The 23,737-nt window shown below is 42.2% G+C and overlaps 1 protein-coding gene across 1 annotated transcript; it reads right to left on the bottom strand.

The window, feature by feature from the left end:
* Positions 1–2,535: 2,535 nt before the first annotated feature.
* On the bottom strand, positions 2,536–22,932 carry lemd3 (LEM domain containing 3). Its single transcript, XM_031288224.2, has 13 exons — positions 21,517–22,932; positions 17,432–17,472; positions 16,621–16,690; positions 14,153–14,226; positions 11,641–11,720; positions 11,405–11,550; positions 9,379–9,480; positions 8,223–8,325; positions 7,025–7,203; positions 6,233–6,314; positions 6,017–6,122; positions 5,320–5,398; positions 2,536–4,582 (listed from the first exon to the last, which is right to left on the bottom strand). The coding sequence occupies exons 1-13, from the start codon at positions 22,868–22,870 to the stop codon at positions 4,413–4,415; spliced, it is 2,586 nt and encodes an 861-aa protein (XP_031144084.1). The 5' UTR covers positions 22,871–22,932; the 3' UTR covers positions 2,536–4,412.
* Between the last annotated feature and the right edge of the window lie 805 nt (positions 22,933–23,737).

Raw genomic sequence — 23,737 nt, forward strand, 5'->3', positions numbered from 1 at the left:
GTGTCGAAACGTTGACCAAAGTGAACCAATGCAGAGGTGACAAGTGTCTGTGTGTGTGTTTGTGTGTGTGAATTTTCTTTTTTTCTTTGTAAAATGGATATTCGGGGGAATTATGCTGCGTTCCAGGCAACCCGTAACCCGAGTTTTCACAACCTTCTACCCGTGAAAGTGCCTTGGAACAGCAGTCAAACCCGTAACGTAGTACCCGTGAACTCGTACCAGATCGTCATACTCCCAGTTACAGTTTTTGACGTCACACACAATGGCGACCCCTGTTGATGCTGTACAGTTAAAGGTGAGAAATAGAAATAAATTGACATAAACAGGCAACGTGAAGTAATTCCACACATTGTAATAAAACAATACACATACGATTGTGTACTACTACAGGTGATGTTTATTAAATGAAGCCCAAAATATGTCGCTGACTAGAAATTGCTAGTATCAGCTAGCGCTAGCTAAAGTCAACGATAGGTAGCCGCTATCTAACGCTAACGCTAGCTAGAAGGGTTTGTGGTGACTTTGTCCATAGACAGTTACAGAAATGCCAACAGATCCCGTGTCTCTGGACGGAGACCAGTGAAGGATATTAGAAGCACTTTTCCGGTGATGGCTGAGCGTTACTGAGCAGCCTCCAACTGAGAGAGACGACGTAAATGTGACGTGAGCAACCTGTCTGAAAGTTGGAAGTCTTCTGGTAGCTGTGCCAAGAGAAATCTCAATCATTCCCAATCTAGCAGAGACGGAGAGCGTAGGTATATGTAAGGAGATAACATAGGCACAGGCTAATTATTGATCACTAAAATGCTAGTTAACATTAGTAATTAAACTTGAACAGCTAATGTAAGTCCAAACTGCCTGCAAGCTTCTCCTGTACTATACGGTAATTCCTCTACTATGAGACAGTAAGTCTCGTGGTTACGACACAATCGTTAGCCTATTTTTACAAAAAACGTCTTCTACGGAGCCATAACGTGAGGTACAAGGTAATGGGGCCTTTTATACATTGTTGTGTTTCTTTAGAAATAAACAATGGACAAATAGAGTCTTTAAACTCTTCAGATGTAAAGTTATTCTCTGTCAAAGTGACGTCAAAATGAATGGCAGTATGGAACTCTAACGGCAGGTGAGTGCTTGTTAGCATCGGATAGGATATGGAGAGAGGCTTACCCCCTTGACTTTGCCTGGAACGCTACCAAGTCGTGAGTCGTGACTTTAAGTCGTAACTTACATGCATTTACATCGTAGGGGTACTTGACATGTAAAAGTTTGTGAACCACTGGATTAGAATACAACAAAAAGATCACGGAGAGCCATTCAACAAGCTTTTTTTTTCAACCATATTGTCAAAAAGAAATAACGTAGATCAGAGGTGCCCAAATTCTTTCATATGAAGGGACAAAATGTATCTGGATGGAAGGCCACGGGCCAAAAATAAATGTTGATGTTGAAGAATTCCATAATTCATGTAATTCTTCGTAGATAAAATGTATGTATTTAATTTACATGGAGGTTTACATTGCCGTAAAACACCAATTAATCACTTTTTATCGGCACAGAATGTAGGCTTTGTAGTCATTACGATTTTACAGCACTTTCAAAATAAGAGGAGAATAAGCATGAGCACATCAAATGCCGTAGCGGGCCAAAAAAAAAAGGGAGCCCCAAATTGGGCAGCCTTGACGTAGATGGTTCCATACAATGCTCTTCACAAGTAAAATAAATGATCAGCTCACTAATTTCATTGAATGTGGGTGTTTTATTCAACGTTATAGCATTTGAAGAAAATAATTGATAAAATAACGTTAAAAAAAAAGCTTTGAAAACGTTGAAAAGTGACAAAAATATTGGGAAATGTGACACAAATGTCACAAAAAAGTGACAAAAACAAGTGTCAGAAAAGACGGCCAAAACGATGAAATTTTTTTCACATTTTGACCCAGAAAAACAAAAACTTGCATGGTCGACAACACGAGGGTTGAATCTTGAGAATTAAAATTGGGATTTTAATGAAAACCTATAACAGCCTTGATGAATAACAGCTACGAACACAGAAAACTGCAGAAGGCCGTTTCTAAAATGTTTCTGCCCCATGTGTGCACATTACACAACAGCACAACAAGAACAATTTTAAAAACTCCTAATAAACCTTTAATTTGAGCTTTTTGTACAATTGACAAATTACATTAAAACGTCTGGATCTTCTTAAATGTCTGTAGTATATTGTACACCTATCCCTCTGGCTAGCAGGTTAGGGATACTGGTCACTCCAAACATCCAAAGCAATAGAAATAAAGCTGCATGTAATAGACAAGTTATATCAATGTACAGTGTTTACATAAAATACATCATAGGAAAAAAAAAAAAAAAGCACCCCATGAGGACGCATTTTAAGGTGAAGCACAGGGCTGGAGAAGTGCCATCACAATCACACCAACATTTACATTCCTCCTCATTACAGTCAGTGTGGGCTGAGACCGACCATTCTGCTGGAGACGTACAAAAATAGATTACAGTGATGCACTATCAACTGGCTTATTTCAGAAAGTGTTCACTTTATTTTGTCATTTTACACATCCTGACAATTGTCTGGAAGCGGATGTAAGGTCGATCCCCCATGGAAAAAAAAAAAGTTATGACACATATGTAACAGGTTTAGTGACATTAAAATAGTACATCACCACAGCTGATTTTTTTTTTTAAAATAATAATAAATAGAGAAGCATTTGGTTTAATATCAAAGGAAACTGCTACAAAATACCAAATCTGAAGATGTCAAACTCTACCAAAACTACATCTATGGCAGGCCTTATTCCCCCTTTAAACAGTTAAAACATTTCTTAAATCCAGAACATTCTCAAGTAATGCAGTGCCAGTCTTAAGAAGAAAAAAAAAAATGCACAAATTTAAGGCACAGTTGGGTCGCCTGCCGCAAACTGTTGCAGCAGGTTTTGAACATTTGAAATGTGCATCATTTGTACAATTTCACACTGCAAATACGGAATCCAACTTTTAATTCACTGCATTAAAAAAAAAAAAAATGAATAAAATTAGGTCTGGCAACTCCTGGATTTCTAGCGGTTTTTTTTTTGGAATACACAGGGTGCTGTTAAAAAACACAAGCAATCAGGAATCCCTAAATTCAGTACAGTCTTCTTAACAGGGGTGGGAATATTTGGGATCCTCACAGTACTCCTTATGACAAAAAAGAGTGGTAGCATAATCCCAGGAGGCTGATATGTTTATAGAGCAGCAGGGACAGCGTCAGGGTTAATCATGAGCGTAAACATCAGCATCTCCAAAGGAAGACGAGCCGACTGTAAACTGGACATGAGCCACCCTGAGCTCTGTGTGCTCCCTCTGGTCTGTCGGCCATGTACACAAGAGAGGTGACCGTACACGCTGCTTGTTCAGCACAGGTTTGGAAATACGATGGGGACGCGCGCCCACAGTGAAAACGACCGACTTGAAAGGAGGTAAATAATAAACATAACAAGAAATAATACGAATAATTTGGGAATATATTGGATTATATCTGGGAGGAGAAAGCTTCAGGTGACTGTTTTGAAAAAAGGTATACTCCCTGATTCTGTTACATCGCTCCAAAAGTTGAGAGTTCGGGAGCGCTTTGCTGGATGCTAGAACAAAATTAAAAAGACAAAAAAGGGACAGGAAAAGGCCGTATGTGGAATACATGGAGCAAACGACGACCACGGAGGTCACCCTGTTCTGCGTATCGGTGCTGTTGCAACCTCTGGAGGAGCCTCGTGTGCAGATGTACTCTGCCGTGGTATGTGAGCAGCGAGAAGAACGTGAGCTTACGGTTTTGGCTTTTAATACGGAGGATGTAATAAAGCTTGTGCCACCATTCACATGTATTTACAGCACGCCCTCTACAAGTCAGGTCATGCCTTCCTCACTCGACTAAATAATAATAATCATCAGAATAATAATAAGAATAACAATAATAACAACAACAGGGAGTACATCGAAATTTCCGGGAAATCACCACCCACACTGTGTTGCATTGAAAGCTTACATAGAGGCATACTCTGATACATGCAGCCATTTCCAAATGAACTCCATCCATGGCATGAGACTGTGGAAGAGGAGGAGGAGGAGGAGGAGGGAGGTTGAAGTCTCTGCACACACATCTTAAATATTCCAGAAGAACTCTGCTTCCTTTGTTCAAATCCATGACATTTTAATACAAAAAGATTATTGAAAACAAACACTGCACCGCCGAACAACTTCTCTTGCGATCCTCTGTTGGACAAAAAAAAAAAAGAGCTCTCCCGAGACACAGACTGAAGTCTTCCCCGTTATAAAGCAGTGAAGGAGCAGCAGCAGACCGGTGCTGTCATGCTGGGAGGGCACAGAGAAGGATGCTAAATCTAACGCGTACGCTCGTCTCATGAGAAGCCCGACGAGTTGGCGGCTCCTCGGTGCTGCAGGCGGGGCGTAGTGTTTGTGGTGCTCGGGGTGCTTGCGGAGGCCTTCAGAGGGGTGCTGCAGGCCTGGGCCTGCGGGAAGCGCTGGTGGTAGCGGTCCAAACGCAGATACTTCACCGTCACCAGCTTACCTGTCAAAAGCAAAAAGCAGCAGCCTGTCACTGACTCATTGTCACAGGGCTCTTCAATACGTGGAGCTAAAACATCACACAGCACGCACCCCCACCCCCCCCCCGCCCCCAGGAACGCTCATCCAAGATCCAACATCCCCCTAAGTTAGTGTTAGTGTATTCAGCCTGCATTGTATCTCATATACTGTATATATGGGTTATATAGCTATATAGGTCTTTATTGTTAATTGCTACCCTATAGCTGTTAAAGGAACATGCCGACTTTGTCTTATTCCCCGTAACCCCCAGAGTTAGATAAGTCCATACATACCCTTCTCATCTCCATGCGTGTTGTAACGCTGTCTGACGCACCCACTTGCTAGCCTAGCTTAGCACAGATCCTGGAGGTAACCGGCTCCATCTAGCCTACTGCTCCCAATAAGTGACAAAATAACGCCAACATGTTCCTATTTACATGTTGGGATTTGTATAGTTACAGAGTGTACAAATAACAAGGTCACATGACACAGCCATCTTCTAACCGCATATAAACTGGGAACTATATTATCAGAAAGGCGAAGCATTGCTGATCTGCACGGGGCTTCTCAGGTGCTGCAAGCATATCACTCCGCCCAAGTCGCAGAGGTAGCACTGCTTCACCTGTCTATTGCGACACACCAGCACAAGCACAGTCTCCCCCCCCCCCTTCGTTACTGCTGACGTGTTCTAATATAAGTGTTATTAAGGGTGTGACTTACCATCAAACCAGGAGCCATGAAGTGCCTTGAAGGCTCTCCCTGAGTGCTCTGCAGAGAGACACTTGACATAGACGCAGCCCTGTGGAGAGAGCAGGGAGCACAGTGTGAGATCACTGCAGCCAGCAGCATAGATGTGTGCTTACAGGATAGAGCAGTGGTTCTCAAATGGGGGTCCGTGTCCCCCTAGGGGTACTTTGGAGGACTGCAGGGGGTCTGTGAGATTTTTTGCCAAATGTTTTTTAGTTCCAAGGCTGTAGTTACTTCTACTGTCTTTTTTCTCCAAGTTTGTCTCTGTTTTTTTTTAAAAAAGATTTCAGCTTTTTTTCAAACTTTGTCACATTTTTTGAAGTTTGTCACTTATTTGAATTTCTCGTCCCTTTTGTCGCCTTCCTTTTTTCTACTGTTTTTTTTCTCCAAGTTTTTGTTACTATTTTCGACCTATTCTTGCCTTACTTACCTTCTTTCTACTGCCTTTTTCCAAGTTTTGTAGTTTTTTCCTTTTATTTTTGTCGCCTTTTTCCATCATCATTTAAACATTTTCCAGGTCCAAGGCTGTTTAGTAAATCTATCGCTGACATCGCTGTATTCTTCCTCTTTATAGAGACTTTGTCTTCTACCAAAAAATGATTGGCGCTGGTTAGGAGGTACATGGCTTAAAAACACTGTTCAAAGGGAGAACCACTGGTGTAGAGCATACCTCTCGCGAGTTCTTGTCAACGGCGATGTGGACGATGCCGTCGTTGTCATTGCACTTCTCCAGGATGGCCTCATGGATGGCTAGATCCCAGTTCTCCCCAACCTCCCTGACAACACAAATGCATCAAGGTTACAAGCAGCGAGTCAACTCTGTGAAAAGACTAGGTTTGGTCGCCCCTGACAGCGCGTTAAACCAGCAGCAGAGACTGGTACTCACATGACTGGGTCAAACATGTTTCGGATCTTCAGACATGGAGTCAGGCTGTTGGGAGGCGAGTTCCTCCGGTCCAGTGGGAATGCTGAAGAGGAGAGGCAAAAACTCAATGACCTGACCATCATGTCAGAACACACCGCTAGTTCAGTTCAGTACAGTCTAGTGAACATGGGTTAACTGGGCAAGTGGTCTATATCCACCTAACCTAAGCCGGTTGCATGCTTCTTGCGACAAGTTACCACAGTGTGTTAAAAAAAAAAAGTAGAAAAAAAATAACTAGTACTTAAACATGACTTCCTTTATATAAACAAAATGCATCACCAATCTGTTTTACCTGAATATTCTCTGTCTAGCTCAGATTTTAAAAAAAATCACCACCCCCTTCACTCTGAGTTAGTCACCCCAGTTCAAGAGCAATGGGAGTAAAAACTCCTTTGTTCCATGTGCAATAACTCAGCTAAATTTGCACATATAATGTGGAATTTTTTAGAGATAGCTCCTGTGATGTAAAATGATGTTGTATATTTTACATACAGGAAACATTGTACTCTATGTATTTGTATTGTTGTCTTGTTTATTTGGATGTTGTTTGAAGATGCAGATCAAGTTTCCCATTTGGGATGGATTGTTTACCAGACATTTTCTGCCAGCGATGGTGTGCTGTTCCCTATCAGATGTAAATGTCGGTTTACCCATGATACCTTGCATTTTCAGGTGTCTGAAGGAGTCATTGCTGCAATTTGAGAAAAAAAAATGCTCTCTGGAGCCACTAGGACATTTTTTTGAGTGTGTTACCTTTTCCCTGCCAGACTTTGGAGGGCATCAAGGAGGTCTTGTCACAACTGAGAGAAGGCTGAATCCACCTCCAGACCAGAAAGTCCGCTCCACCGATCCTCTGGGTCTCTTTTCGAATCCTGGACTCGTTGGCCGAGAGGAACCTCTCAGCCCGCTCCCAAATCTTCTTCATTTTCTTCCTGCAAAAATATCACAACTTCTTCTTCACCTGATAGGTCAATGGGTTTTGGCAATCTGACGTGACAGTTTCCCGTTTCACTAAGCTCCCGAGTCCCTTCTCTGTCAAAGTCAAAATGACAATCCTATCAAGTAACATTTCTGCAACCCTTGCAACATGAATATAGACACATTGCATACATTAGTGTGATAAACAGTGAAATACTGTGAGGGAGCCAGTTCTAGATTGAAGGGGAGTTTTTTAACTTTCATTCATTAACAGCTTTCTGTATAGAAATCCAGCAAAATGGCATTATGCTTTGTGTGCATTATTTTTTTTTTATTATTATCATAAACTAAAACTATTTAACTGTCATAATAATAATACACATTTTGTACAGTGTAAAGTTACAGTGCTCAGCATAAGTGAATAGATACATGCTAAAGTTGACTAAAAAGGAATAAAAAAAAATTAATTTTAGTTTATTTAATTAAAAAAAAAATGAGGAAAAATCCAACCTTTAAGGACACCAGTTTTCTTTGTGAATGAATAATGTATCGTGAATAAATAAATGTTTTTCCTTAAAATACAGGGAGCATTGTTAAATTCCCATAGAGGAAGGCAGATTTTTATTTTTAAAGGCCAGTTATTTCATGGATCCAGGATACTATGCATCCTGATAAAGTTCCCTTGGCCTTTGGAATTAAAATAGCCCCACATCATCACATACCCTTCACCATACCTAGAGATTGGCATGGTTTTATTTCAGTTAGCCTGATAGCTGGTTTGATTTGCATTGAGAGATGATCTTATGGAAAGTACCCCATGCCAATCTAGAGTCAAAACTGGGACGAGAGAAGAAGGTAGCATCAGCCAGCGGTGTAGGTGATGTTCAATTGATTTGCGTTTGCTGTATGGCGGGTGTTCATTTCAGGCCCTGATGCACTTGTCTTCACTTAAGAATTTTTTTTTTTAATTTTTTTTAAATCTGGATTCAGATACCAGGATAAGATAAAAGGCTGTGAAAGTGTTAGTACTGACCGGTCCTGAGGCTGAACCAGCGAGTCTCTGACGTGGGGGATGGGCAGGTAGGGCTGCAAGTCCTGGTTCTCTTGGCAAGCCTCACTGTGGCTCCTCAACACATCTGAACAACAGGAATAAAGCATATCATCTACAGCACTCATATACAGCAAAAACCAGCAGTCAATGACTTCAACTGACAAATCACCAGGACATATGACACACAGTATATAGACTTTCTACTATGTCGCATATGTGATTAAATGTTACGTATTAAGCCCCTTTTTCGACCGCAGGAACTAAGAACCTACTGAGGGACCAGGGTCTAAATTAAGAAAGTGCAGGAACCTTTGGAGTGGGATTTGCAGGGATGACCGTCGCTGATTGGTCAAACACACGCACAGCGCGGCTGCTTCAACTCGGCAACTGCTTTTTTTTAAAAATAAAAACAAGAAAGTACTGTCGTATCAATTTATGACCATTTTCGGACAAGGGGAGAACATTTCTCTTTGTTTGGTAACACTAAAAGTGAAGTTAGAAGTCTGTCGGCTCCCCGGCTCAGCAGTACATTTAGCAGTGAGACAAAACCTAAGGGTTATTCCTTTTTTCACAGTGAACTGCAGGCTACAGTGTTTTTACCCCTGCGACATCCAGCAGCCCTCGTCCTGTCATGTTTCTTTTCATACGTCCACGGACAAATTTGACTAATCTTCATGGGTATTTATACCGCGGTGGAAATGCAGATAACAACGGACTGAAGGAACCTTTTAGTTCCTTGAAAAGTGGTTCCTAGGGCTAAAAATCCTGGGAATTTTTGGTGGAAACGCAACAGAATACGTCATGTTATTAATTCACGAGTACTTTTTTTCTTTTCTCACTTCTGACAAAGCTATCAGCTTCCTCAGCTTGCCACTGCTTCAAGTCCAGACCGAACTTCCCGACCTCAAATGTTGTGGGCGGGGCTAAATTCGGCTGGCACCCAGGCTAACAGCTTCCAGTCTTTACGATGAAACATGTTTGGGACCATCTCGGTACCGAACACGCAGATGAAAGTGAGAACGGTTCCCTAATCGCTGTGGAAGACGGCAAACGACGGCGTTTCACAGTCCCATCACATTCACTTGCACTTGAGTCGGGCAGCTTTGCTTCAGTCAAGTGAACGGGAGTTGTTCCTTACCAATGATCCTCTCCACCATGTCATACATCTGCCTGGTCTCCTCCTCCTCTCTCCTCCAGCGATACTTCATGTAGCAGACCCCACTCCACACACAGCCGACCACTGCACGCAGAGGACAAAAAGAAAAAGACACTAAAATATCTTGACAAATATCGGATGTTTTGCCACAGAAGTTTGTACAGATTGTAGAGGTCCAAGGAAGATGAATCCTGCTAACTTCATTGAGTCGCCTACTATTTATTACTATACCATGGTCTGGGTGAATACTCAATTCTGACTGGCTGCAGGGTGTCCATAAAAAAAGTGTTATAGGACACCTACTAAAGGAGTTCCGGTGAAACTGTCTGTTTACTGTTCTAAATGAACGCACTACATTAAATCAAAAAGGAAATGTGGATTTATTATTTCCAACTCGTCCTCTGAACACCACAGGATGGCGCTAACACACAAGCTACAGGAAGGAAGTTATACTGCCTCTCTGGACTGACTTTGTTTCACAGAGAATAACGTTATCTCACATCCCGTTCAATGTTCAGGTCGCTACTTCAGGCTGCGGCCGACAGTAACGTTACACATCGCGGATAAAATTCTTCGTAAAAGTCGTTCTATTGTTTTGGGGACAATGACATGGCTGGATAGCTAGCTTGTCTTGTTGTTCAACATACTGTCAGGTTATTTTTACTGATTGCCAACTGTACACAATGTTATTGACTTTGGATCTTGCTAGCATAACGTTAGCTTTCTGGCTTGTAGGTAAACTGAACGGTTCTATCAGCTGAGCGGACTATATAAATATCTCCGGTTGCTAACGGTGGCAAGTCGTATCTAAGGTCCTTCCTAATTCCTGAGGGAGGGAACAACGTTTGCGTTGCATAAGAACCTGATGGATGGGAATGATTGTTCCGGGCATTAGTCCAACCCTCAGGCGTAACCAGGGAAACAGAGTTATTGTTTGGATAAACTTTAGATTTCGGTTGTAAAACAAATTAAAATATAAACTAACATTTTAAAAATATGTTATTTGTCAAGTGACCATGGTATGAGCAGGTTAATGCCCTTCGAGGTGTCCATCGTCAGGTATGAACTTACTTATGAAATGACTTATTTTAGCTATTATTCAACTGCTTAGCTCTGTACATGCCTGATACTCTATCTCCCTTGTGTTTTCAGTAAAGTTGATCTAATCTAATTCTAGCAAAGGTCACATTTTTTTTTTAGTACAACAAGTTACAAGTTTTTCTCCTTCTTAATCCTTACTTCCATTTTTATTTTCGTCAGTGTTGTATTATCTTAACCCCTCCTGTTGTCCTCGGGTCAAAGTTGACCCATTTTCAAAAAGTTTCTATAATCAGAAATTTGGGTTTCTCTCAAGCAAATTGTCAAAAAAATAAGGTGGATGGTTCTGTACAACGCTCTTCACAAGTAAAATAAATGATCAGTTCACTACTTTCATTGAATGTGGGTGTTTTAGTCAATTTTATAGCATTTGGAGAATAAAACTGATAAAAGAACGTTGGAATAAAAAGTGACAAAAAAAGTCGGAAAAAAACTACAAAAATGTCAAAAAGCGCAGAAAAAAAAAAAAATCAACAAAGACGTCATAAAAAGTGATAAAGAACATCGGGAAAAGTGACAAAAACTTTGAAAGAAGTAACAAAAACTCGGAAAAAAAAGTCTTTTAGGTTTTTTTAAGGTTTTAATTTTAAATCTTGACCCAGAAAAACTAAAAGTTGCACGGTCGACGGGACGACAACACGAGGGTTAATGTAGAAAATTCAATATGTTTTTGGAGTTATTTACAAAAGGAAAACCTGCTATGCTGATTGACATTGTTGCTGTCCTCCCCTCGGCTGTGCTCTTTTAACTGTCTACAGGAGTCAGTTAACATTCAGTCATCACTGGTGACACTGGCAGTACAACTGGAACAGGTGCTCTAGTCAATCACTGCACTTTGGGAACACAGTCATTGATCTACACTGCACGTGTTTCGGGCATGCTGGTGTTTATGTGGTGTGGCTTATCTCACCGGCTGCAATTAGGAAGACTCTGCTGATGACGGTGAGGAAGGCTCGGCGGAAGCGGCACACGAAGGGCATCTTGGGATGCGTGGACTCCAGCTGAGAGATCTCAGACACATCGGTCAATGGCTTATCAGCTACGTGACCAGTCAGCCTACACACACACACACACACACACACACAGTAAGTAGGAATGTCACATGCAAGGCTTGTGATCAGCATGAATATGTATACCGTGTATTACCTTATCCCGACATCCTGGCCTGTCCGGATGATCCACTCCAGAGAAGTGAGAATTAAGTCTTTAAACTCCTCATTCTGAGCCTGAACAAAAGACACACACGCTACTGATGAGAGAACAGTTCACCAGATGGATAGAACAGCAAATCAGCATCATGAGTTCCCACTCCAAAGGTTGGAACTGCTTTTCAGTACTGTTCCATACTCTCGGGATTTTCTTTTCTGCTCTGCTTTCACTGACTCCAGTTTGTTCCGTAGTAAATGTGCTGAACGCTGCCTTTCATTGGGCACCTGGAAGCCAAACGTAAAAGGTACAGAAACCCACAACCCACAAACTCACTCTACACGGAGGTGAGATACACTCACATACACTCAAACTATCTTTTGTCTAGGATGTCATTTGTATCGTCCGTTTGTTGCTTGTCTGTTGTGTAACTCTGTTTGTCTTGTCTTATTTCATTTGTCGAGCATTAATAAAAAAGAAAGAAAATAAACTGGCAAAGACGTGAAAGTTATATTTATACTTATTATACAAGTTATATCCCTGTGCATAAAGTGAGAAGTTTGCTTCACTGCTGTATCTGAACGCAGGTGGACTAGAGCTGCAAAGATTCATCGATTAATCGCTTGGTTGTTAATTAATCGGCAACTATTTTGATAAATCGATTAATCGGTTTGAGTCATTTTTTTTTATGAAAAAAGTAATGATTCTCTGATTCCAGCTTCCTAAAATGTGACTATTTTCAAGTTTCGTTACTCCTCTATGAAAGCAAACTGAATATTAATAATTATTAATGAATACATCTTTCACCATTTTCTGACATTTTATAGACCACACAGCTAATCGACAATGAAAATAATCATTAGTTGCAGCTCTATTTCATCACCCCTCTCTTATCCTGCCTTCAGATTTGGATTTCAAACATCTAAACCAAAGTAAACGGGTCGGAAAACACACTCAGCTGTATTCCTTCAAAGTGACCCTTCTGCCAAATTCACAGACTTTGAAAAAAAAAAAAAAAAAAAAGTACCAAGCTCCCAGGTTACCCTGTCTGATATTCAAATTCCAAGTCTCTCATGGCCACTGGGAACCACAAACCTCGTTGCTTGGTGTGAAATCTCTGCTCGTTGGAAAGATGCAGTAGTCAGCAGCCCTACGGTGCCTGTCTCAGGTTTTGTTGAACAGGCAAGGGGGGGGGCCTTTCCCAATTCACAGTTTGTGCATCCCTGACTCGTCTCCTCGCTTCACCTCCTCGCGCTCCTAGTCCCGCCCCACCAAAGATTTGAGTCGAGGCAGAGACGTGAGGAGAGAGGAGTCGAGGCAACAGGCATTTCACTAAATGAGACATCCATCCTCGGAGCGGTCATTTTAAAGAGGGGTCAATTAAATATGAAGTGTAAATATGATGTGTGACTCAGCTATTCCATGTTAGTCAGTGTTTCCCACAGAGTAGAATTTTATTAGATTATATTTTATAGCACTTTCTAATGTGTGATTGTGTAAAGGTGTTCACGAGATACCAACCTTTCGTGAACTTGTGAATTTCGCCAGCCGTCTTTCTCTCGTTTTCATGGAGACAAACACTGTGTGCACGGAGGGGAGGAGCTGTGTGTGTGTGTGTGTGTGTGTGTGTGTGTGTGTGTGGCCTATGTGAGAGAGACGCGTGAGTGACAGAGAGACGGAGAGAGCAGGGAAAGGAAATGCAGCTGAACGAATAACCTGCATGTTTTAAAAATAGTGTTAAAAAAATAATAATAACGAAACGCAATATGTGGCGGCCGGTGTTGATTGTACGGCGCACCGCCACAAATTAGTCTATGTGTGGGAAACACTGTTAGTCATACGCCGTATTTTATTATCTCTGGCAGGAGCGGAACAGTGTTCATGACAACTTCTATACTTACTTTTAAGTCAATTCACAGCGTGGCAAAATGTGGTAAGAATGTACGGATGCACAATATATAGGCATATGTATACCCACCTAAATTCATTATTTTCTCTGGTTTAAAGACCCGCATGGACATTTCACTGCCCCTCTACAGTCCCAGTAGGCTACATTGCTTTTTAAATTATGTTGTGTATTAATGTATGTGTTTTTTGCTTTAATGATTAGAGAGGCTGCTTGTAAACGTTTCCATGCATGCAGTAATGTCACTGCAGCTAATATTGCAAAACTGTAGTTAGCTATGAAGCTGTCTGTCCGACAGCATCTCTGCTATGTTCACATTTAGAGAAGGTTAGTTCCAGTAGTAGTCCATCCATCCATCCATCCCTTTTCTACCTCTCTCTCTGTCACGCCTCTCTTTACATGCCACACGTGAAAAGACGGAGGAGCTATAATTGAGGATTGAGCCTTCTCGCTCCTTGATCCTCTCTCCTCAATTTGCATTTTTTAGAATTTGGGCGTCCTTCAAGATGACACTCTGAGGCGATTTCCAGGTCACAAGCCGGAGGATCAAGGAGTCAAGGAGGTACGCATTTGTGAATTGGAAAAGGCCGAGGTATGTTGACGTACCAGTAAATACGCTGAGGCATCATCCATGGACAGACTTCTGTTTGGATGCTGCTGGTCGCCACAGTCATGCTGGCCTGAAATCAGAATGTCAAACCATCACTGAAGAAAAACCTCTGCTACACAATGTGTCTTAACAGCCTGTTTATCTACTGATCAGTACTCATGTTTAACATATGGCACAATGGGACTGGGTGGTACGACCTGAAGTTGATATCACAGGAGATTTTAAATTTACTATAGGTATACAAGTATTGGATCGTTTCAAAATGATGTGATTTAAAGCAGCCATATTATGCTCATTTTCAGGTTCATAATTGTATTGGTATTGTATAAGTTTGTACCAGAATAGGTTTACATGGTTTAATTTTCAAAAAACACCATATTTTTGTTGTACTGCACCGCTCTCTCTCACTGCTGCAGCTCCTCTTTTCAGCTGGTCTCTGTTTTAGCTACAGAGCGAGACCTCTTTTCTTCTTCTGTACTATCTTTGATTGCACTGCACATGCCCAGTAGCTCAGATGTAGATCATGTCAGCTAGCTAGCTCCATAGACAGTAAAAGAAAGGCTGTTTCTACAACTTTGGTCAGTTACAAGGCAGGATTAGCTGGGAGACTTCTAAATGAGGGCGCACATGGAAGTAGTTCTTTTGTAGATTATGGTGAACTTGTGTGTGTTGTAGCAGTGCTCTGCTATTGAGAACGAGGTAGCATGCTAGCCTTAGCATGCTAGCGTTAGCATTAGCGTTAGCATGCTAACGCTACGAGCTAATGGTTGCGGTTAGCCTGCTCGTTTCGGCTTGTGATGTCACAAGCCGTGCTGATTTTGAACAGCTCACCCAGAGACTGAAGGCAGGACACATTCAGAAACCGTATCTCACTCTAAACAGCATGGATGGATTTTTTTCAAAGTTTGTATGTGTGTGGAAGCACCAGAGACACAACATAACACCCCAAATCCCAGAAAAAGTGATTTTTTTCATAATATGGGCACTTTAAAAAAAGTACAACAGTACTCTGGGTTAGGTATTTAATAAGATAGCATCACTTATGTCAATTACTCAGTTTCTATTACATATATAACATTAAAAGCTGCTCTGTTTGACTGAGAAGCTCTCTCACCAGTTTGACAATGTATAATATTTCCTTAATCGGTGTGTACAGTATAGAAAGTGCAAATGTGTCTTTTAATGTCAGAGTCACTGTCACTGTAATGCCAAAGAACTAGGAAATAGATTTCATACATTTTCAACCCATATTTGCTACATTTCTACCCTGGAAATCCAGAGTTCTCACGAGAGCACAATTTGAATTAGCAAGTCACTCTGGCATTCAGTAATGATGCTCATTAACTATGCCCTTGTAGCCGAGCTGCACCAATCACGTCGGTGTATCTGATATAGGCGGGCCAGAGGTGAGCTAAACAGATGACGACAGTTTAATCTACCAGTTAGCTCCGCTTTTAGCTACGCGTATGGGGCTCTGGATCATAGACTGTATATAAGAATGGACCAACAGATCAGGTTGCTCTGGACGGAGACCAGTGAAGGATATTAGAAGCACTTTTCCGGTGATGGCTGAGCGTTACTGAGCAGCCTCCAACTGAGAGAGACGACGTAGATGTGACGTGAGCAACCTGTCTGAAAGTTGGAAGTCTTCTGGTAGCTGTGCCAAGAGAAATCTCAATCATTCCCAATCTAGCAGAGACGGAGAGCGTAGGTATATGTAAGGAGATAACATAGACACAGGCTAATTATTGATCACTAAAATGATAGTTAACATTAGTAATTAAACTTAAACAGCTAATGGAAGTCCAAACTGCCTGAGAGCTTCTCCTGTACTATATGGTAATTCCTCTACTATGAGACAGTAAGTCTCGTGGTTATGACCCAATCGTTAGCCTATTTTTATAAAAACGTCTGCTACGGAGCCATAACGTGAGGTACAAGGTAATGGAGCCTTTTATACATTGTCGTGTTTCTTTAGAAATAAACAATGGACAAATAGAGTCTTTAAACTCTTCAGATGTAAAGTTATTCTCTGTCAAAGTGACGTCAAAATGAATGGCAGTCAATGGGATGCTAACGGGGGGTGATCGTTAGGTAGCATCAAAATGGCGCCATAGGAGGTTCGATCTCTGAAGCGAAGCTTACCCCCTTGCTCTGGATACATCACCCCGTGTATTGTTGTGATTGGTCGTAGTGTTATCCAATTGCGTGCAGTGAGATTTTCAAATGCATGCTTGGTGCCGCCTCTCGAGTTGAGCCATTTTCATTACTCAATGCCAGATCCTTATTTCTTTCAGATTTGGGTCTGGATTTCCAGGCTACTACATTTCAGCAACTCACTCAAAATTCTAAGTGTAAGACTGTGCCGCCCATACTCGCTACACAGCCTAGTAATGTCTTGTTCCTTCACACAGCTGTACAGTCAGTCAGTGGCCACAGAGTGTAGTGTAGTGTTAATAGCTACCAGCAACGTGGGCCAGGTGGTCATGTAGATTGAGCAGCAGCTTTAGGATCAGGTCCTTCTCCGCCTTTTCCTGCAGATGATACATACTTAGTGGACACACTCTACCAACACAGCTGCTTATATTCTATTCATTAGTTCATTTGTAGACCTTTCTGAAGGCACTTTGATAGTTTCAAATATGTTCACACCAGGGTTATCATAGTAAACCAAAACAAGCAGGGACTTTTGTTTTTTAGTAAACTGAAGCTAAATAAAAATGTATTAATAATTAATATTAGGTATATGCTGATTAGTACAAGCATTTTGTGAGAAAAAAAGGGGTGAATCTCCCAGAAATTGCAACAGAAAATCTGACAAAAATGTTTATTACTCATAAAAGTCTCCTCTATAACATATAAAAAGTCCTAAGAGATCCAAGTGGTGGCAAGTATTCAAAAATACTGTAATGGGTGATGCCACAATTTCCCATCGCAGCCCATGTTAAGTGGAGACACTACAGGTGAATAGGGTCAATATTGGAACTAACAGATATCACCATGAAACTTCCCCATTTGGTTATTTACATTAAGACGATATTATTTTGTATTAGAAGTTTTCTGAACATTTTTCTTCTGGGACCCGGCCAGGCCAATTCATTAACAAGGCAGCACTTCAGCTGTGTTCACTGCTCACATCCATTACATCCAACCTAATTTCAGAATGAATGTACAAACATTACGCTTCCTCTGCTCAATATATTGGACAAAAACTTTGCAACGCAACTTTGCCGTACACAGAACTTGAAAGAGCAGGTCAGAAAATATCTACTTACATAAGAAGAGTCAAACTCGCTGCCAAAAGGGTGGTTCTTAACTGCAACAAAAGGAGAGAGAGATATACATTCAAGGAGACAGAAACATCCGCAGGCTCTCTAGAGCCACACTGTAAACCTAAAAAATGACAATAAGACAGCATGTTTGGAGACAGTGGAACGTGAGTGTAGTTCAGACATCACCTAAAGGTGCTGACACACCAACCCGATAATCGGCCGTTGGACAGTCTGGCGAGGGCAGTGACTCGAGTCTGTTCGGTGTGTTCCGTGCCGTCGTCCGCCGGAGGAGCCGTCGCCTTCATTTTGGGCCGATCTGACTTGCTGGGTCGGAGGGCGGGCAGTCGGACTCAATGACCAACCTGATTGGTGGAGCGCTAACCCGGAAATAACGAGCGGGATGAGCGCGACGAACGCCTCTAAAAAAAAAAAAAATCGGACGAAAATCTTTCAAACTGACCTTTGTTGATCTGAAATGAAGACAGATTCAGCAACTGCACGGCCTATTTCTCTCTTAAAATGTTTTCAGAACTATCTTCGTAAAATATGAGATCGTATTCTGAACGAAGCCGCCATTATGCCCGGTTGTAAAATCTGGGAGCAGCCAGACCCACGTGACGTGTTCGTCCAATCAGCTGCCGGTTTTCATTTTGTGGGTGACAACACAGATAAGCGCCGCCTGCTGTTATGGAGACGTATTACGTCTCGCGCACGTGCAGAACGTACGCTCAAGTCGGCTTCGCTTCGGTGTGTTCTGAGGCACTTTTGGACCAACTCGGGGAGGCGGTCAGTCCGACTGCCTTTTCTGCCGACAGTCAGCCGTCTGATTGGTGTGTCAGAGCGATAACACTTGAGTCAGTCAGTGTCTGTATATCAAACTCAACTCTTGAAAACTTACCACATCAGCTAGACACTTGGAACACTGCCATCTCACTACAATGACCATAGCCACAACATGAATTCATGACTGAATTATACTGTGTATGGAGTAAGGAGATACCTTTTTTTTTTTTTTTTTAAACTAAAACATTTTTATACTGGGCTTAAAGCATGATGCTAAGGGGGGAATGCACTCCACATTTTCCCTCCAAACCCCTATTTATCTACATGCATGATATTTGCACATAATATTCAAGAAAGCTTGATATCTGCCTGTTGATTTATCGTGCAGGTTGATCCAACGGATGAATCAATGAATACATTCAGTGGTTCTCCCCAAAGCCCACTGTGTGTATCACTGAGAATTTTGTTGAATGCTTTTCCATCAATTTCAAACATTAAAGTCTCTAAAAAAAAGTTTAAACCTGCATCGTTTACATCCATGTTCACTGTCCAATGGTGTTCTTTTTGGCGTTTGCGAGCGCAATGCTCAATTCTTGGTGCGTTACAGCCACCCATGGATCAGTGGAACAGTGTGAAACCATGGGCAGTGATGTGTACCACGTGCATCCTTGAGCGTGTGCATGAAATGATTCTGAATCATGAAAGAAATCCAATTGTCAGTACATTTTTTCACCGTAACTTTTGTTTTTAATTATGTGAGAATTATTATCATTGATTAACATGATTCTTGCTTTTTTCCCCCCATTGTTATTAGTTTGCATTATGGCTATTGGGTAACCTTCTGAGCCAAGTCTGATAAAAGTTTGCACACCGAGCAGAGTCTCTGGGAGTCTGCAGAAAGTGCATTCAAAAGTCCTTGTGCACTTAATTGTGGATTTGGGCAGCCCCTTGGCACTCGCACACTTCCTGGGAACGCACCCTTTAAGTCTGCAAGTGCAGAGAAGTCTGGACATTTGTATTCACCCATACATCAAGAAGGACGGGTGAAAGTTTGGGCCATCAACGAGCAACTGCCTGGAGACTGCTAAAAAGTCATTTACTTGATCACAAAGAAAGAATTAGAAAGAAAGACATTAGAAAGAAACCTAACAGGAGTGTGTTTGGGGCCAGGACTGGACCAATATTTCTTAAGAGAGGGTGAAGGGTTCGACAGTGCAAGCATTTCACTTGCATTTGCAACCAAAGATAGATGTGTGCAAACTCTAAAAAATTTAGGAGCATGTGTGCAAATAATGTTACGGTATTTTTTTTTTAAATTTTTTTTTACACTTTCTGTTTTTTTGCAGATGTGGTGGCCAGTAGCTCCCACGAACTTGCTACATTTAAGTTTGTTGTCTTTTTGTTTTTGTGACTGGAGCACATACAAGTGTAATTTAGAGGAAGCGTAACCACACCGAGGCCGCTTTAAGCCCCTGACACACCAACCCGACGGCCAACCGTCTGCAGTAAAGCCAGTCGGACTGATCAGTCTCCCCGAGGTCGAAAAAGGGCCTCGGAACACACCGAAGCGAAGCCGTCTTGAGCGTACGTTCTGTGCGTAATACAAAAAATTTATACCGGAAATGACGACGCGTCACGTGGGTCTGGCTTCTCCAGCCGTTAGTAATGGCGGCTCGTTCAAAATACGATCTCGTATTTTACTAAAATAGTTCACTGAAACGTGATTCTGAAAACATTTTAAGAGAGAAATAGGCCATGCAGTTGCTGAATCTGTCTTCATTTCAGATCAACAAAGGTCAGTTTAAAAGATTTTCGTCAGAATTTTGAGAGCCGTTCGTCACTCATCTCGCTCATTATTTCCGGGCTAGCACTCCACCAATCAGATTGCTGGAGTGAGTCTGACTGCCCGCCCTCCAACCCGGCCAAAATGAAGGCCGACGGCTCCTCCGACTGACGCCGGCACGGAACACACCGAACAGACTCGAGTCACCGACCTCGCCCGCCAGACTGTCTGGCAGCCGATTATCGGGTTGGTGTGTCAGGGCCGATAACAGAATTTTTTTAAAAAGCAGCAAGTTCTCTTTCCCATCCCAGATACTTGTGTACATATAGCCTGTATCCTGTATACGTTTAATGGAAACATTTGTACATCAGTGAGGCTCAAACTTAGTCAAAGTTGATGGACAATGTTTCCCTGATGTGGAATGTTTTATGTTAAGATGACGGCCATATTATCTGCCCAATCAATTCACCAGTGTTCTTGTTGCTGCTGTTTACATTCCTTCTCGTGCACATTTTAGAACATGCACTACAGGAATGCACTACTGCTTTGGTTTCGGTTTTCTTGTGCAGCATTAAGAGACTACAACTGTATTTCGTTGTGCAACCCTGAGATGTTAAATTACAATATGTGAACCTTGAACCATATACAGTTTAAAGCCGTTTAAAGTATAAATAATAAAATATTAAATAAATATAGTTTGAAGCAGAAATAATTAAAAACCTGGTAGGCCTATATGTTTCTATTCAAATTAATTAAATCACTTTGCCTGTAAATATCTCCTCATATTCCTTTTATTAGAGAAAAACACATTATTTGATACTGTTATTGCGCCCCTAAAAAGGTATTTCTGTGCTCCTAGGGATAGGTTGAAAATGGGACGGTGCACACCGATCTGGGCTCAGGGTTGGCGTTTGTTGACAGGATATTGTCACTGGTTACAAGAGGTCAAGCCATGGGAGCAAGGCGTACAGTGATCATGTTGTTTAGTCTGTCCCAACTATACAATTGGGTAGCTGGCGCTGGCTAGCCAGCTGCCTGGAATATCAGGCTGAGGTCTTGTGTCAAGAAACACTGCAGTTTATATTATATTATATATATATATATATATATATATATATATATGATACCAGGCTTGAAAGTAGTTACCTGTTATGATGTATGTGTATGTGATGTCTGTAAGCTACTGGGACCTTGAATTTCCCCTTGGGGATCAATAAAGTATCTATCTATCTATCTATCTAGTCCTTAAGATATTTTTGCTCAAGTGTTTTCTTTTAGCATTTGTGCAGAACAATTGAGATTATTATTATTTTGAATCTTACTAAGCTTGAAAAGCAACAAAAGTGAATTTTTTTTAGTTTTTTTTCCATAATGGGCAGCTGTAGTTGAGGCTCCACATCATGTGTGTTCGGCTGCTCATTTTACATGGAGTCCATCACTTTTTGTCATTATTGTCAAACAATCCCAAAATTGTTGCACTATGGGGGGGGGGGAACTCAAATTGCACGTGTCGGATACTTACTGACTCCATCCACCTCTGAAGATCCAGTGCCCCTCATCCTGAGGTACATGAGGCCCAGCAGCAGAAAGAAGAGGCAGGCTGCCGTGAGCAGGAACATGGACAGGTAATGAGCGCTGAAGCTCCCAGAGGAGGCCACCTCCTCCCTTTTAAACTGCTGGAGCAGCTCATCCTCCGGAACGGACAGCTTCTGCTTCAGCACTGCCTGGCTATATGAGTGGTTGGGACTGGGGGCGGTGTGATTGGAGTGGTTGCCCCTGTAGGTCTGGGACAGGCTGCTATAGTTGGAGAAGCGCGGTCTCAACCCAATGGCGAACCTACTAGTGCTGCTGCTTCTGGAGGCTCCGTCCTCGCCGTCGACGTGGTTGTTTTTCCCGGCCTCTCCTCCGTGGTTCTCGGCGAGGGACACGTAGATGGACTTCCTGGGAAAGTTGTGGCTCCGAAAGACTCCCGATAGGTCCGAGTCCCTTCTCTTCACCTCGTCTTCCTCCCCCTCCTGCCTCCGTCCCCCCACCATATTTAGACTCTCCGGCGGGTTGACCTGTCTGGCTGCCCCTCCCGTCTGAGACCCTCGGCCCACTACGTGGGAAGGAAACTCCGCTTTAGGGTGGCTCCGTCTAGGCTCCAACCTATCCCGCGGTTTGTCTCCGGCACCAAGGCCCCCAACCTCCTCCTCATCTGAGTCTGAGTAATCCCCAGCTAGCTTGCTAGTGTTTAAGTGAGACGCCCCACAGCCATTTAAAGAGCGAGAGTTCTTCTCCGTTCCCCCCTCATAATCGTCGTCTTCTTCCCCCGATTCGTCGCAATCCCTCCCTTCAGCCTCAGGGCTGGATCTGGCACGGACTCCCCAGCCCAACGAGACACTTCTCTGTCCACCCGGACCCGGAGAAGAATTGTTGCTATTTACCGTACTCGTAGCGCCATACGGACTCTTGGTAGCTACAGTCGGCGTTGTAACGGGCCTTATCTTCAGCTGTTGTGGGAAACCGGAGTTTCGGTCTACCCTACTGCTGTGATTGAGGCCTTTTCTTTTCAGTGGAGTTTCAGCGTCAGACTCGTCGGAGCTGAAGCCGAGGACGGAGGGCTTCCTGCCCGGTCTCCTGCTGGAGCTCAGGTGCGTGACGTCATGGCTGGCTGGCCTGGATCCCGCCGTGTTGCCTCCGCCAGTGGTGCTGTGGATGGCCCCGCTGCTACGGGTTTTACCCGCTCTAGAGCCCCGCTGCTGTTGCTCTTCCCGAAGCTTCTTCAATTTTTTCAAATACACCGGGCGAGTGTTTTCGGTAACCGGGCCTGGAGTGAAACCAAAGCTCTTTAATTCGGAGAAAAGCTCCTCATCCGTTAACTGCGTTGACGCCATCTTGGACAAAACTCTCCGGAGAAGGTTGAGTAACGGAAATGACGTAGGGGTGAAGTGGTAGACAAACTGGGCTGCGTTCAAAACCAAACGCTGTTTATAAGTTATAGGTTAGCTGTGTTCTAATTCTTTTTTTCTATCAAAAGCTAATACATGCTATTCCTAGTGTGATTCTACAGCCGAGCTGATGACTCTGAGCAGATGTAGCAAACTAATATTTTTTGTGCAAATATCAGAATGTACCTTTTTGAAAAATGGAATACAGCCTACTAAAAGCTCTAAGTGTAGCCTACCAATAAACCTATAAGGATAAAACATGGCTTCTTCCATACAAACGTGTTGTGTACAAATTACGAGAAATACACATATAGCCTATATATCTTCAGCATCTATCAGCAAATGTGATTTTCTTTGTGTGTGTAAAGATTAAGACACAATAAAACGCAAATTTTTAAATGAATGTTTATATGCAGCATTGTTCTGGAGAAAACAAGGATTATTTTGCCAATCAAACAAACCATACAAATACACCTTAAGGTTTTTCTGCACCTTAGTTTTCTGTAATTAGTTTCATATATGTTTTTTATTTATGAATCTGCTTATATTATTACTAAATGTATTATTAATAGTAGTATTTATCCCCTCTCCCTTTTCTATGTTTGTACTCATTTGTATTTTATCGTAGTATTTCTCTATTGACATTTTGCGTCTTGATTCAACTCAATGTGTAACTATTGCACATTTTTAGATATTCACTTTACCAATGTATATATAGTTTTTCTATATACTAATGATGATGAAATGGATGCCTGGTTTGGGTGTTCATGTCGCCCGTGTTCTGTGAAACATCTTGGTGAAACATGCGCCACC

Source organism: Sander lucioperca, chromosome 20 (assembly GCF_008315115.2).
Source record: "Sander lucioperca isolate FBNREF2018 chromosome 20, SLUC_FBN_1.2, whole genome shotgun sequence".
Lineage (NCBI taxonomy): Eukaryota > Metazoa > Chordata > Actinopteri > Perciformes > Percidae > Sander > Sander lucioperca.

Coding starts and splice junctions, on each gene's coding strand:
- lemd3 (XM_031288224.2), bottom strand. CDS start 22,870: ATGGCGTCAACGCAGTTAACGGATGAGGAGCTTTTCTCCGAATTAAAG. Junction 17,473..21,516: donor TTCAGAGGTGGATGGAGTCA/GTAAGTATCCGA, acceptor CTTTTGTTGCAG/TTAAGAACCACCCTTTTGGC. Junction 11,721..14,152: donor ATGCCTCAGCGTATTTACTG/GTACGTCAACAT, acceptor TCTTTTGTTCAG/GCTCAGAATGAGGAGTTTAA.